Here is a 14,715-nt window from a genome sequence, read left to right on the forward strand (position 1 = left end):
CGTCTGTGGGGAGCCCTGGCCATGCACTGTGTCTAGAATCCTTCTGCAAGAAAGATCTCTCTCTTCTCACCCGTCAATTAGTTTATCAATCATATATTTATGTCGGTATGGGCTCATGTGTATTTGTGTTATACTTCAAGTTATAGCCCCAAACTATGTTGTTGCTCAGACTATTTCAGTTCTGCCCATGGGAGCTCTTTCTGATGGGCTCCCCTGTCCCGTCGACATACCCATCCTTTGTTTTGTAAGCGTATCCTGGCTTTCTGGCACTACACAGTACTCCAGGCTCATCTTGCACTTTCCCTGCCTCAGTTCTAGAATCATCCATTTCCCCAAAGAGCCCTGGTTCCTTTTATTGGATGGTGATATTTAGAAACCAAGACCTGGGCACTGGGTGTGCTTGCTGCTTCTAAGCCCCAGTGGACAGAGCTAGGAGATCTGAGTATGGATGCTTGTCCACATACATGCATATATCTGTACTTGTTTCTGCACATCTGTCTATATAAACGTCTTAAAATAACCTTGAGGGCAGACTGTTGTCCTAGACTCCAGCACCTCAGGGGTCATTACACAGCAATTCCACCCCCCCAGTCTTCCCCATGCGTCCACCTTGTAGGCAGCCTCTCCTGCTTCCCCATCCCCTGGCGACTGCTGACCTGTTTCTGTTCCATAGTTTTGCCTTTTCCAGAATGTGGTGCATATGGAATCCTAGAATACATAGGCTTTTGGGTCTGACTTTTTGAATCACATAGCAAAATGAATGTAGGATTCATGCTAGTTGTTCCTGCTCAGTCCTCACCCTCTCACTGTGCCATTGCATGGTGTGCCAGTCTGTTGGTCACTTATCTGCTGAAGGACAGCTTGCTTCTTTTTTTTTTTTTTTTGAGGAAGATTAGCCCTGAGCCAACTACTGCCAGTCCTCCTCTTTTTTGCTGAGGAAGCCTGACCCTGAGCTAACATCCGTGCCCATCTTCCTCTACTTTATATGTGGGATGTCTACCACAGCATGGCGTGCCAAGTGGTGCCATGTCTGCACCTGGGATCCGAACCAGTGAACCCCGGGCCGCTGAGAAGCAGAACGTGAGAACTTAACCACTGTGCCACCCGGCTGGCCCCACAGCTTTCTTGCTTCCAGTTTTTTGTGCTTATGAATAAGGAGTTTGGTTTTTAGTGGTCAATTTTTGTTGTTTAGGTTTAGCATCGTATTTCCTATCTTCTTTGCCCTTTATTTATTTTCTGACTTTCCATGTGGGGCCATATTCCGTCTGCCTCAAGAATACCCTTAAGGGGCCGGCCCCATGGCCGAGTGGTTGAGTTTATGTGCTCCGCTTCTGTGGCCCAGGGTTTCGCTGGTTCAGATCCTGGGTGCAGACTTAGCACTGCTCATCAAGCCGTGCAGTGGTGGCATCCCACATAGCACAACCAGAGGCACCTCACAGCTAGAATATACAACTAGGTACTGGGGGGCTTTGGGGAGAAGAAGAAAACAAAAAGATTGGTAAGAGATGTTATCTCAGGGCCAATCTTTAAAAAAAAAAAAAGAATACTCTTTAGCGTTTCCTCTAGCAAGACCCTTCTTGTGCCAAATGCTCCCAGTTTTGTTTTCCTGACTGTATTTTTATTTTGTTCCCCTTCCTTCTCGGAGGTTAGTCTCACTGGTGGAGGCGTCTCCGTTGGCCTGTCTCTCTCACTGGGGTTTCGTCCTTGCTCTCCCTGGCTCCCCCTGGCTGTCTGGATGCTTGGAAGACTTTCTGTCTTTACCATTCTGCAGTCGCCCTTTGCTGTGTGTGGGTGTGGATTTCATGATTTGATTAATCCTACTTGGGGTCATGGTGTTTTTGAATCTGTAGTTGATGCCCCTCGCTTCTAGAAAGTCTGCAGGCAGTATTGCCCTGTGTAGCTCCTGCCCACTCTCTCCTGGAATTCCACTTATGGTTTAGGCCTTTTCTTGCATACACAGTTCTCATCCTGTTGTCCAGGCTTTCCTGCCTTTGTCCTTTCTGCCACATTCAGCATCGTCCCTCATGCTGACTTTGGTTATCTCTACAGAATGCGCTATTAAACCTGTCTACAGAGTTGTTGATTTTGTCTTTGCTGTTTCTATTTCAGACTGTCTTTTTGGATTTCTTAAAATCAGCTGTGTCATTCTGTATAAATTTATGTTTTTTAGAGATATTTTCAAGCTGCTTTTGTTTTGTTTGGTTTTTGGTGGTTTTTCTTTGAGGAGGATTAGCCCTGAGCTAATATCTGACACCAATCCTCCTCTTTTTGCTGAGGAAGACTGGCCCTGAGCTAACATCCGTGCCCATCTTCCTCTACTTTATATGTGGGATGCCTGCCGCAACATGGCTTGACAAGCAGTGTGTAGGTCTGCACCCAGGATCTGAATCGGCGAACCCCGGGTTGCCGAAGTGGAGCATGTGAACTTAACTGCTGCGCCACCTGGCCGGCCCCTGCTTTTATTTTAAGCATAACTGTCCTTTCCTTTTTATGAGGAAATTGGTCTGAACTTTGCTTCGTATTTGGCAGTATGACCAACTATTCGCTTTAAATGTGTGGCTGGGAATTATTTGAGTCACTTTGGTTTTTGGTTTTTTGGGCTGCAAACTTGTAAGTGTTGCTTCTCAAGATCTTTCTTTTTAATGCTTTGTCTTCCGTGTCTCTGTTGTTCTTCCTGGAGTAGCTGTGGTATGCTTATCTCTGGAGGGTGTTCGTCTGGTTTCTGTGAGAATGTCTGTGTCCTGCCTCGCTGGAGCTGCTGCAGATGGTGCCAGGTCTTTACCGCCTCAGTGTCCCACAAGTAGCTCTTTGCTGGGACTTACTTTTATGTCAGTTCCTTTGCTTGGGAGTTCCTGCACCCCATGCTTTGTGTACATTGTGAACACACGTCAGGAGCAGGCCTCTGCCCAGCCTGCTTCATTGGAGACGAATGTGCTTACCCTGGGGGCAAGTGTGTCTGTCCTGTCCTGCGATGCAGCCTTTCAGGGCACCTGGCTTGATTCTTACACTGCGTTTCCAACCACCCTCCTGGCACAGCCTCCGATTCCAGGACGATGCACTGTTCTAACTCATCCCTGTCTCCCCAGATTGTTTCAGTTTTCAGGTCTGTCCTGTCTGCATGTGGGGTGTCCCTTTCTTAAGAGCATTTAAAGTCACTCTTGTTGTGTTTTATCTAGCAATTCTAGATGTTTGTAGCAAAAAGGCTTTAAGATCATGCCTTTTATGTTTAAAACTGGACGTTCCTACGTTACCTTTTCCAATTGGAAGAAGGAACTTTGAAAAAGGATCCATAATTGACTCCAGCACTCCCCTTTCTGCACAGTTGCTTCTCCTTGTTGCTGTTTGCTAGAGGAACGCTTGTGTGGGCATTTTCACCCACAGTTTGTCTCCGGGTGCCAGCTCGGTTCTGGGCATCTCAGATGTGCATGTAGAGAGCAGCCGGCGCCTCTGCAGGGCTGAGGGGCCGGGGTCGATGTGGTGCTGGGCACAGAGGCCGGGCAGGTGCCTAGAGGAACTAGACAGATGAGGAGGCATGGCCGTGCAGGGGTCGAGGGCCGCATGTGAGGGGCTTTATTCCTAGGGTGGTGGGCACACTTAGAAGTTTAAGGAAGAGTGTGACAAGAGCAGGTTTTCTTTTTGAGTGCGTTTGCTGCCTCCAAGCTGATGACAGCGCCTAAGGCCAAGTGACCATGGGGGCAGCCAGCTGTGCTCATGGGAATGGAGGGATGCCAGGACAGGCCCTGGCTGGCTGTGCGGTGGTATGAGGGGAGGCGGGAACAGGAGGACTGTGCGGGTTTGGCGTGCTGTTAACTGAGGTAGAGAACTTAGCGGAGCCCCAGTTTGGGCAGAAAAATCCAGTTTAGTTTTGGTTATTTTGAGTCTGAGGTGCGGTGTAGACAAGTGGGTAGCCTGGGGCCCCAGAGACGTCTGTCTGTGCACCGGAGAGGCTGGGAGGCCCGCAGGGCGAGGGGCTGGCTTTTGGGAGTGTGGAGGGGAGGGGACCGCGGTGCCGTGCTGGTATACAGCATGTAGCTTTCTTCTCCCTTTGGATTGTTGATGCTGAAAATGTTCCCAGAGGTGGGAGTGTTAAGACAGAAGCATTTTCTGTGGCTCTTGACGTTTCTTGTCACATAGCTTTTAAGAAAAAAGCTCTACCAACTTATTCGGTCATTGACTGTTTGGTTAATTTGTTTCCTGGTGACCTTGGTGACATTGAGGGTCAATGTTATCATCACCCACTTTTGCTTAGTGGCTATGAAATGTTCTTTAAGATGTATGTCTTGGGGCTGGCCCCGTGGCCTAGTGGTTAAGTTCGCGCGCTCCGCTGCAGGCGGCCCAGTGTTTCGTTTGTTCGAATCCTGGGTGCGGACATGGCACTGGTCATCAAACCACGCTGAGGCAGCGTCCCACATGCCACAACTAGAAGGACCCACAATGAAGAATATACAACTATGTACCGGGGGGCTTTGGGGAGAAAAAGGAAAAAAAAAAAAAAGTGTGTCTTCGGGTTCGTGTAGTTCTGTCGGCACTCCCCCATCCAGGCATTTCATGGATGGTTTCTCTCCCGTAAGTGTCACTTCCCTCCTCTGCCTGAGGGACAGCGGCCTGGAGGCCACGCCTTTCATCTCTGTCAGCACCTGCAGCCTCTCCTTCTGGGGTTTCCAACTTTACACTAAGCTACTTAAACAGGTTGAATATTCTTTCATAGTTATTATTTTTATTGAGTTATAATTCACATAACGTAAAATTCACCGTTTTTAAACATGTGCTTAAGTGGCTTTTAGTACATTCGTTATATTGTGCAACCATCACAACTAATTCCAAAACCTGTTCTTCAGCCCAAAAGGAACCCCGTCCCCATTAGCAGTCACCTCGTTCTTCCCTCCTCTGACCACCACCTGTATTCTCTCCTGGGTGTGCCTCTGTTTCCTGTTGATGGAAGCCTGACCATATGCTGTGTGTCTGGCTTCTCTCACTGAGTACGTGTCTCCAGGTTCACCATGTTATCGCATGTGTCAGTACCTCATTCCTTTTTATGGCTGAGTGAGAGCCCGTTGCATGTATGCACTGCATTTTGCTCATCCGTTCACCCGTTGGTGGACACTGGAGTTGGTTCTGCCTTTTCGTGGTTGTGACCAGTGCTGCTGTGACATTGATGGACAAATTTTGTGAGAAGTTGTGTTGTCAGTTCTCTCTGGTGTCATCCTCTTTGGCTATGTGCTTTCTCGGGTGACTTCTCTGAGTTACGTGCTTTGCTTTCCTGCTCCAGGAATGTGAACAAGAACGTGACCCTGCAGGTGCTGAACTGCTGAGCAGACAGGAGGAGGAGGCTGGCAGACAGCAGCGGGCAGTGGCAGAGCTTCGGCAGCTGACAGAGATGCACCAGGTGCAGTTGTAGAGCCAGGTGACCCTGGGACACTCGGGCTGCAGTCCAGGGCCTCAGGGGCTCAGCCGAGTCCTTGCACTTGCTCTGTCATTTACACCAGGACACAGTGGTTTTGGGATCTGGGAGGGTTGCAGGTAGGAGAGATTTGTCACAAAGTGGACGGCTGTGTGCTGCAGGCTTGCTGTCTGTACTTGTCTGGTTTGTTCTGTTTTCACGTCTGCGTGGGGCTGTTGAAAGCACAGTTGGAGGGATATGCATGGACACCTGGTGGCAGCAAGTCTGGCCGGGTGACAGGCTGTGTAGGGGGCACTCGCTGCAGTCCAGCCTCTCCCTGTCAGCTGCTGACCCCACTCTTTAAACACCAGCAGTACTGTAGCGGAGAGGGATCCTGAAGGAGCAGGAGCCATGGGGGTGGAGCTGTGTGCGAGGCCCCTGGGTGGCTGCTACGCTCTGGGCCTTGGGGTCAGGGCCGGACCCTCGGAGCGAAGGGACTGCTGGACTCGCTCCACCGGTGGGAGAGCTGGCCAGCACCCTGTTCCTCCCACACCCCGGGGGTTGCTGCTGGCCTCTTCAGGACGTGTATTCTCTTCCATGTTTTCTGTGTCTTCCTCTCCTTTATTCATTTTCTCTTTATGCTTTTCTGTGTGTCCCTTAAGTGCCTGGTTCCAAGCATATTTTTCTGTTTTTGTGTTAATTGGGAGTCAGGTGTTGCTTCCTCTGTGTCAAACAGTTGGACGCCTGGAACCCTGGCCCACGGAGGCGGTGGAAGGAGAAGCAGATCCCTCATGTCTCAGGCACAGAAGTTCTCTTTTGTTCCCCGCTGCCTGCGTTCCAGAGCAGTGAAGTGCCCAGCTCACCTGTCTCTGGTCTGGGATGTGGGGTTCCTGTCTGTGCTGTTAGCTCAGTGGTCGCTGGTCACTGTTCAGTTTCACCCTTGTTGACACTGACTGTCACAGAGAACCTGCTGTCAGTGTTCTGGTGTTGTCTCATGTGCATTAGCAGGGGTTTTGCAATATCTGAAACGTCTGCTCACCTGTCCCTAGCCAGGCTGGGCCTCCGGGCCGTGGACTCTGTCTGGATGAAGGTGGGGTCTGTCCTGCAAGGCGCTGGCCTGTGTGTGGCCAACGTCGTTGTCTGAGGAGGAACAAAGAGGCAGTGGTTATGACCCCTGCCCTCCAGGAGCCTTGGTTTAGTTGGAGGAGAGGATGTGTAACTGGAGGGGCTTCCAGGGAGGGGCAAGTGGCCACTTTAGGTTAGGTGGTCGGGACGTTGCTGGCTGTGCCAGGGCAGCGGGCTGCACTGAGGTCCTGTGAGGAGCTTGCCTGGGACTGAGCAGGGGCTGAGCTGGTGCTGTCTCTCGAGTGTGAGGCTGGTGCGGAGCAGCAGGAACAGCATGGGAAGGGGCGCTGCGGCAGTGTCTGGGCAGGAGCAGTCAGTGCTTGCAGACAAGTACACTGTGGCCACCCAGAAGACAGGGCCATGCTGGGGTGCGCTCTGTAGTGTGCTCTCCCCGCACCACCCCAAAATCGCCTCTCTCCTCAGCCGGTGCCCCCACTGGAGCTGGAGGCGCTGCGTCTGAGCCTGAGCAACATGCACACAGCGCAGCTGGAGCTGACGCAGGCCAACCTCCAGAAGGAGAAGGAGACGGCGCTGACGGAGCTGCGGGAGATGCTCAACGGCCGGCACGCGCAGGAGCTGGCCCTGCTGCAGAGCAGGCAGCGGCTGGAGCTGGAGCTCATCAGGGAGCAGCACGCCCGCGAGCAGGAGGAGATGGCGCTGCGGTGCGCCCAGGAGACAGGTATGGGCATGCGGGCGGGGTGGGGCTTTGAGGTGACCTGTGTGAAGCACAAGTCCCTGCTCCTGGAGTTGGAAAGCAGGTGGCCCATCACGGCGCCTCCCTGGGAAGGTGTTCACATGCTGGTCTCCGTGCCCACAGGAAGTGCAGCATGTGGTGGCATGGGCACCCACCCAGTGCCCAGAGGTTGTCCATGTCTGGGTGGTGCAGTGTGTGTCCTACTCTGCTGTCCCTTTGCCTTCTCTCCAGTTTTCCACTGGGCTTGTGTTAAATTTTTTTCTTTTTTGGTGAGGAAGATTGGCTCTGAGCTAACGTCTGTGCTGATCTTCCTCTTTTTTGTATGTGGGATGCTGCCACAGCATGGCCTGATGAGGAGCGTGTAGGTCCATGCCCGGGATCCCAACCCGCGAACCCTGGGCCCCTGAAGTGGAATGCACAGACTTAACCACTACGCCACCAGGCCAGCCCCAGGCTTGTGTTAGTTTTTGAAACAATGTTGTTGGAGACGATTTGCTCACGTGCTGAGTTTCTGTGTCTGCGTCTCTGACAGGACTCCATCTGTGGCCAAGCTCTGTCGAGCCTGACCCAGATGCCCTGGTACACAGAACCCCGGACCCCAGAATGGGGCCATGCCACTCCTGTGGCTGCTAGGTGCCTCTTCATCTGGCCTAGACTGAGCTCTTTTTGTCTAAAATACACTTCTATCTTTTCACTTGAATGTTTCTTTTGTACGTTTTTTGCTGAAGCTGTTGCTACTTTTTGTACGCATCTGATGTTTACATAATCACTTTATTTCCTATAATTCACATACTACACAACTCACCCATTTGAAGTGTACCCTTCAGTGGTTTTTAGCATATTTAGAGTTGTGCAAACTGCCACAATCTGAGTTCAGAATGTTCATGACCCAAAAATCCTGCATCCTTGGCAGTTCCTCATTTTCCTGCTGGCATGAGTGGCTGCTTATCTGCCCATTGGTGAGTTTTCACTTGAAAAATAAAAACACGTGCCTGGCTGTGAGTGTGCTGGGACCCCACCCCGAGAGTGGGCCAGTCTTCTCAGGTTCTTGTGATGCCTTTCCGTGTTTCTTCATGTGGGTTCGGGCACATACAAATACAGAGGTTTACATCACCTGTTTTATTTTTTAAAATACAAAACATGCTTTGCCTTAGGCCCCTTCTGGTGCTGTTTCTCCTGACACACCCCTGGGAACGGGTTCATGGAGAGGCCCATGCCTGCCCTCTGCTCCGAGAGGCTCTGCCCTGGGCTGGCCCTGTGGACAGGGCTGCCGTCTGGCCCTCTGCCTGAATTCGGGACTCACTCAGGCTGCGCTCACTGTGCACCTGCTGTGTCGCCTGTTGTGTGGTGCCCTCTCCCCAGCTCCCCCCAACCCTTTCCTAAAGCCCTGCCATCTCTCCCTGGCACCCAGATCTCCAGATGCACACCTGGCTCTCAGGCCATGCTTGGCCATGCCACTGGCCCGGCCTTGTCTTCTTCCTCCACCTCCGGCACCTGGTGCCTCTTGTGCTTCTTTCTCCGCAGGTTTGGGAGCGTTGGGTCCTAGAACGTCTCTTCCTGTCTTGATTCACTTGTCTTCTAGCACCTGGGCTGGACTCTGGTGCAGAGGGAGCCTGGGTGCGTGGGGGCCCTGTGTGGAGCCAACAGGCTGAGCTTCTCATGACCAGAAGGGTGATGAGGGTTCAGGGTGCTCAGTGACCTGTGCAGCCCCGGAGTCAGCCTTGTCCTGCTCATCCTCTGTTGTCACGGTGGCTGGAAATCTCGCTGTCCTTGGTTTGGGCATGAATATAATTTGTTAATTAGCCAGACATCGTCACCTTCTTGTCCTTTACAGACGTGTGCTATTGTCCCGTTCACACTGGTGAGTGCTTTGTGGAGCAACCAGTGGGCGCCGGGAGCGCTCTCATCTCCTGGGCGATCAGACTGGAAAAGTCTGAGATCAGTGATCCAAGCTACTTCTTATGTTTTTCTTGCAGCCGAGCTGAAGGAAAAGTTGCAAATAGAAATGGAGAAAAATGTCCAGATGATAGAGGTACGTACGATTGGAAACGTCATTCTGTGTGTGCAGTATTTTTCCTTTTCTCCCCATCCCTCCAACTTGCCCCCTACCCTGGAACCCTCCACAGAGGAGCCCCTGACCTTGACTTGAACGAGATCCATTCAAAGCTTTGGCTGAATGTGCTGGTGGGAAGTGTATTGCATTTTCTTTTACAGGTATGACCTTCTTTTATTTGTACAATTTGAATTTGTCACAATGACTTGTTTTGGGGTTTCGTGTTGACTTCGGTAACGTGAGGCTGTGCCATCCCGAGTCTGGTTTCTGAGTGGCCCCTGTGGTCTGGCCCTCGCTGTGCCCTGGACGTCTTCGTCCTTACAGCCGGATGTCCCAGCACAGGGGAGCACGGACTGCTGAGATGACGTGAAGTGCGTAGGGTACAGGGGCAGGGACGTCACAGGAGCCACAGAGGGAGGAGGCGTGGCAGTGGGGTGCAGAGTGCACCTGTGGGCAGAGCAGCCAGGCCTGGAGTGTTCACGCTGCTGCGGCCAGCGCTGGGTGATGTCACATGAGGGCTGTGCTTACCACTCTGGATTGTCCTGTAGTTATCCTTCTGCTGTCACCCCACACCCCCTTTTTGGGGGAAAGAGGTGTATTTTAGGGTGTAACAGAGTGAGCTCTTTTCTAAGGAAATCTCTTGCTGGAACTTTTGATCCTCGTGATCAGTCCTTTTCTCAAGGCTGAGTTTGTGGAAGGGCTGTTAGTGTGAGTGACAGTGGGGGACGTGGGTGACATCAGGGGACCTGGCAGCGTGGGGCTGTGTGTGATGGGCACGTGGGTGTCTCTGTCCTGCTGCTCTGTTTGGACAGTGGGTAGAGGACAGTCCTGAGTGGGGGCTTGTGCCCCGCCCCCACCCTCTGAGCTGGACAGCGAGACTCGTTTCTTAGGGCATTTGGGCAGAGACTTGCTCCCGGCAGAGGTCTGTGAATCACCGTAGACTCACGGGTCTTGCTTGGGGTATCGGGGGCATGGGTCATTGTGAGTGACCACAAGCCTGGGCTCTGTTCAGAGGCTGGTTCTGTGCTGGGCAGCTGGTTCTTGTCTTCTCCCTGGCTGTTTGCCTAGTGAGTGCTCCCGTCCTATCCCTTTTAGGGGTAGTGGACGGACCGAGTGGACATCGCGAGCTGGTTTCCTGTGGTGACAGTCTGGTCTGGGCAGGGTGACTGCCCACTCCAGGTTTTCGAATGTGTGATTTAAATTTTTCTACCACAGATGATCAACTATTGGCCATAATCTCCTTTTTCCTTATTTAAATCAGACCCTGAAGCAAGACTGGGAATCTGAGAGGGATTTATGCTTAGAAAACCTACGCCAAGAGTTATCTGGAAAGCATCAATCAGAATTGGAGAATTTACAAAACCAGTTTAAGAAAGAAATGGCTGAACAGAAAGCTGAGTTGGAGGAGATTTTTCAAGCCAAAAATCAGGCTGAATGTGAGTATCTAGTTAAGATGAGCAAGTTTGGAAGAGGGACGAAGTTTTCCTGTGTAATACTAGAGTGAATGTCATGTGATCTGCCAGACTTACGATTGGCCGCGAATCCCCTGTGCTCAAACCTCAGATAACCAATGTGTGTGATACCCATGGGGACGGAGGTGCGGCCCGGCCAGCTTCCCCCTGTTGATCACAGGCCACTCAGTGTCTCTAAACCTTCCTGAAACCTTTGTTTCAGAGATGGTTTTTGCACACTCCATTATTATGTTGCTACCAAAAAAGTAATATTGCGACTGTTCACTTTTTATCTGGGTTGGCTGTTACACGGTGATGCCCACCAGTCAGGAGGGCTTGTCTGCATCTCCTCCTGCCCCTGGGAGAGCAGGGGCCCTGAGAATGGGGTCTGGAAGGAGTTGGACCTGCCATCCATGGGGCGGCGCAAGCAGGGCTGTCGTTACTGACGGCAACGTGCTGCTTAATGTCGTGTTGAGAAGGAAGACGCTGTGGTGTCTTGCACTGAATGAGGCCGCTTCTGCTCTCCAGTTTCCCTTAAGACTTTGGAGGCTCAACACGAAGTGGCCTTGAGAAAGTTACACGAAGACCTGCAGTCTGAGCACTGTCAGTGCTTAGAAGACTTGGAGCTGAAGTTCAAAGGGAAGGAAAAAGAAAAACAACTAGAGGTAGGCAAGAGCTGATTTATTTTAATTACTTGGTGGAGGAAGGGAGTTTTAGAAGATTGTGGGTTGGGGTCATTTCACGTTCTTGTGTTTGCTGGAACTTAAGTACTACGTACTACAGGTAAAGAGACCCAATATTTGGCAGAGCTGGTAGATGAAGAGGTAGCGATGGAGGGTCCCTGGGGTTGATTTCACAGTCAGGTTCAGTCTGAGATGGAGTTGTTCTTGACCAGAACCCCTGAGAGGTTAGAGACCACAGACGCTGGGGATAAGGCTGCAGCCTCTGACTACAGCTCGGCAAACAAGAAGTTCCTTGGAACAGTTAACTGGAAACACTTCTACTTCTTATGTATTCAAAACTCTTTTCCGATGAAACTCTACATATCAAAATGTAGGAAGTGTGGCCAGATCTTTCTTAGAGACCTGAAGTGCACCTGTTGCCAAACCCAAGAACCAGGCAACACCCTATGCAGCAGTTCAGGAAACAAGAAAGGAAGTCAGTAGGGGACGGAGTTAGTGTTGGCCTGTGCATGGGTCTACCGAGGAGAGGAGGGTGGTCGTCGGAGCCCAGGAGGAGCTGTGTCTCATGCTCTGCAGCTCTCACACCTGCTCCCACTCCTCTCCTCCCAACAGAGGCCAGGACCTGCCAGGTGCAGAGCAGGGGTTCCTGGCAGGGCAGATCCAGGGCCAGGCTGGGGCAAGTCCCCTCCCTGCTGGCTCTCTGACTGATGGGAATGAGATGGTGGAAGGGCACCCTCTTCCTGTGCCTTGGACAAGAAAAGGCTGCAGGTGCCAGAACAACCTTGGCGCTGGCACTGCCCATGCACAGCCAAGCTCTCACATTCCTTCAGGCAGGTCCTTCAGCCCTTGTCCCTGCACTTGTGGCTCCCAACTTAGGACCAGCCTGAACCTGACCCCCCATGACAGTGGGTGGGAGCTGCTCTCAGGTCCATTGGTGCAGGGCAGGCTGGCGTGCAGCACATGCTCGGTGTGCCAGTTCTGTTCCTCTTGGAAGAAACCACTCCCCAGGAAGGTTGACCATGAAATTCAGGGAAAACCCAGACATACTACACAAGGGATGAGGGAGGGTGGTGACCTCAGATGAGAAAGAAATTCCCTGGGGTCAGTGATGTAATCTTGGGATGGGTTGGAACTTGTTAAACTCGACAACAGGGGGCCTCCTGGGAGATTGAGGGGTGCTGCTCCGTTTCTGCTGACAGCCTGGAGGAGCCCAGTCCACCCACTTTGGGGGCCCGGGGCATGCTCTGAGCTTCCTCCCGGCAAATTAGAAGGGCATGTGTTTAGGACAACAGAGAAAGTTCCTGTGCTTGCTCAGTGAGCAAAAATGGATCTGTGCAGGTAGCAGGGCCAGGGGCCGACAGGGAATGCGTAAGAGGAAAACTTGGGTCGCTGAGAGGACTGCGGCCAGGTCACGGCACATTTCACAGCAGGGGGCCGCTGTTGCTGGTCTTCTCGAGGCCGTAGGCTTGGAATTTGACCTCTTACTCCCATCTCATGCCTGTCAGATGCTGGGCACAGACGACGTGTCGCTGTGAGTTGGTGTCTCACGTTGTCGCCTTCCTTTTCCAGTTAGAGACTCTTCAAGCATTGTACGAAGATCTGAAGGCTCAGTCACAGGAAGAAATCAGGAGCCTGTGGTCCCAGCTTGAGTCTGCAAGAACCAACAGACAGGAGCCCAGTGGTGAGGAATTTCCTGTTAAAAGTTCAGATCCTCAGAAGCTAAAGCTGTGTGTTTCTAAGTGTTGAAACCCCAAACTAGAATTTAACAATTGTAGTAAGTGCAAAAAGTGATTTTGTAAACTTCTTTAAAGATTGAGTTGTGTAGTTTTAAGGTGGAAGTTGGTTTGCTGGTGGAGTCTTGGTCTCATCCTTAAGTGAGTTACTGAATAACGACAGAATCATGTGTCTTCCCCGCGTGAGCGTGAGGCACTTTGAGGTGTGAGGCTGGTGAAGCTGACCGGCGGTGCTCACGTTGGCTGAGGAGTTGTGCCTGAGTGCTGTAGGATGCAGCTCTGAGCCGGCATTTGGGGTCGCAGGGGTGCCTTGTGCACACCGCTTCCTGGGCCCCGTGCGCTCCCCAGGGCTGGGTGTGGTCAGGCTCCTGTGGCCCCGAGCTCCAGTTTTGGAGGATGACGCCCGTATCCCAGCCCCAGCAAGTGCAGCCAATCAGACTGAGGGCAGGTTGTCTGGGCGCCATCACAGGACCCTGTGTCAGAGCAGTCGTGCTCCGGGCAATGCCTTCAGCGGGGGGTGGAGAGACTCTGCAGAGCAGAACACAGACACGAACTTTCCTGCTGCTGGTCTCCAGACAGAGCCTTTAAAACCAGCAATTGCCCTTGCTGAATAAATGTTACTTGGCACAAAGAACAGATATGAGAAAGGACCAGAAGTGGTGCCCGTCTGCTGCTGTGGTGGTGAAAGTGGTGAATAAGGCCTCATGTCCACTTCCCTGTCCTGCACGCTGTCAGTTCACCGCTTGGTCCTTCTTTTGGGTCCGTCTGACACTGGTGGAGGCTGCAGGCGGGGCTGGTGGACTTACATGTAGGTGGCTGTTGTGCTTTCACACGCGTGTTTCACTTCTCACCTGTTGTGCTGGGAATCTTCTCCCTTGCATAAGGACCCTTACGGCAACTTTGAGTTGAAACCTCTGGGATAGTGACTAGTTTATGTCCACATTATTTGAAAGCTAATTATTATCGTAGACCAGCTGGCAGCGTTCTTTTGATCAAAATAGCGATGGTGACAAGTTCCTTTAGAGTGTGTGTTACTGTTCTGTTGTGTTAACAAGTCAGAGACTTACAGCTTAAAACCACACCTGTTTACCAGCTTGGAGATACATAGATCAGAAGTCTGGGATGGCACACCTGTGTTTTCTCCCTGGGGTCACCCACAGCCAGATTCAGGGTGCTGGGCTGCGCCTTGACCTGGCTCACTCAGGTGGTGGCTGAGTCAGTCACTGTGGCTGTAGGGCTGAGGTCCCCTTTCCTTGCTGGCTGTCAGCTGGGGCCACTCTTGCACACGTTGCTTGCACACGGTCCTTTCATCTTCAGAGCCCCCAACAGCATTTGGAGTACTGCTCACACTTCCCATCTCTCTGACTTCTGCCCCTAGCCCGAGAAAGCTCTCTCCTTCCATGGGGCTCGTGGGATTCACTGAGGCCGCGGGTTGTCTCCCTGTGTAAGGCCCCTGTGCCACATAGCATAAGCCATGGACAGTGCTCATGTCACATCACAGTGGGCACCCTTTTCAGAATTCTGTCCTCTGCACCACACTACAAATATCTCCTTAAATATCTTAAATCTTAAATATCTCCTCAGTTTTTCTAAGTG

At 51.9% G+C, this 14,715-nt stretch overlaps 1 protein-coding gene across 37 annotated transcripts in view; it reads left to right on the top strand.

Annotated features, from left to right (window-relative positions):
• PCNT (pericentrin) overlaps positions 1-14,715 on the top strand; it is a 142,014-nt gene that overhangs the window by 12,905 nt on the left and 114,394 nt on the right. For 29 of the 37 annotated variants that reach the window (XM_023630345.2, XM_023630353.2, XM_070252656.1 and 26 more), the window contains 6 exons: positions 5,270-5,386; positions 6,929-7,184; positions 9,176-9,231; positions 10,514-10,688; positions 11,232-11,368; positions 12,956-13,067. In XM_023630345.2, the coding sequence (XP_023486113.1) occupies positions 5,270-5,386; positions 6,929-7,184; positions 9,176-9,231; positions 10,514-10,688; positions 11,232-11,368; positions 12,956-13,067 (853 nt within the window). The remainder of the gene's footprint in view (positions 1-5,269; positions 5,387-6,928; positions 7,185-9,175; positions 9,232-10,513; positions 10,689-11,231; positions 11,369-12,955; positions 13,068-14,715) is intronic. The other 8 variants (XM_023630349.2, XM_070252651.1, XM_070252650.1 and 5 more) reach the window with 1 other exon arrangement.

Source organism: Equus caballus, chromosome 26, assembly GCF_041296265.1.
Source record: "Equus caballus isolate H_3958 breed thoroughbred chromosome 26, TB-T2T, whole genome shotgun sequence".
Classification (NCBI taxonomy): Eukaryota; Metazoa; Chordata; class Mammalia; order Perissodactyla; family Equidae; genus Equus; species Equus caballus.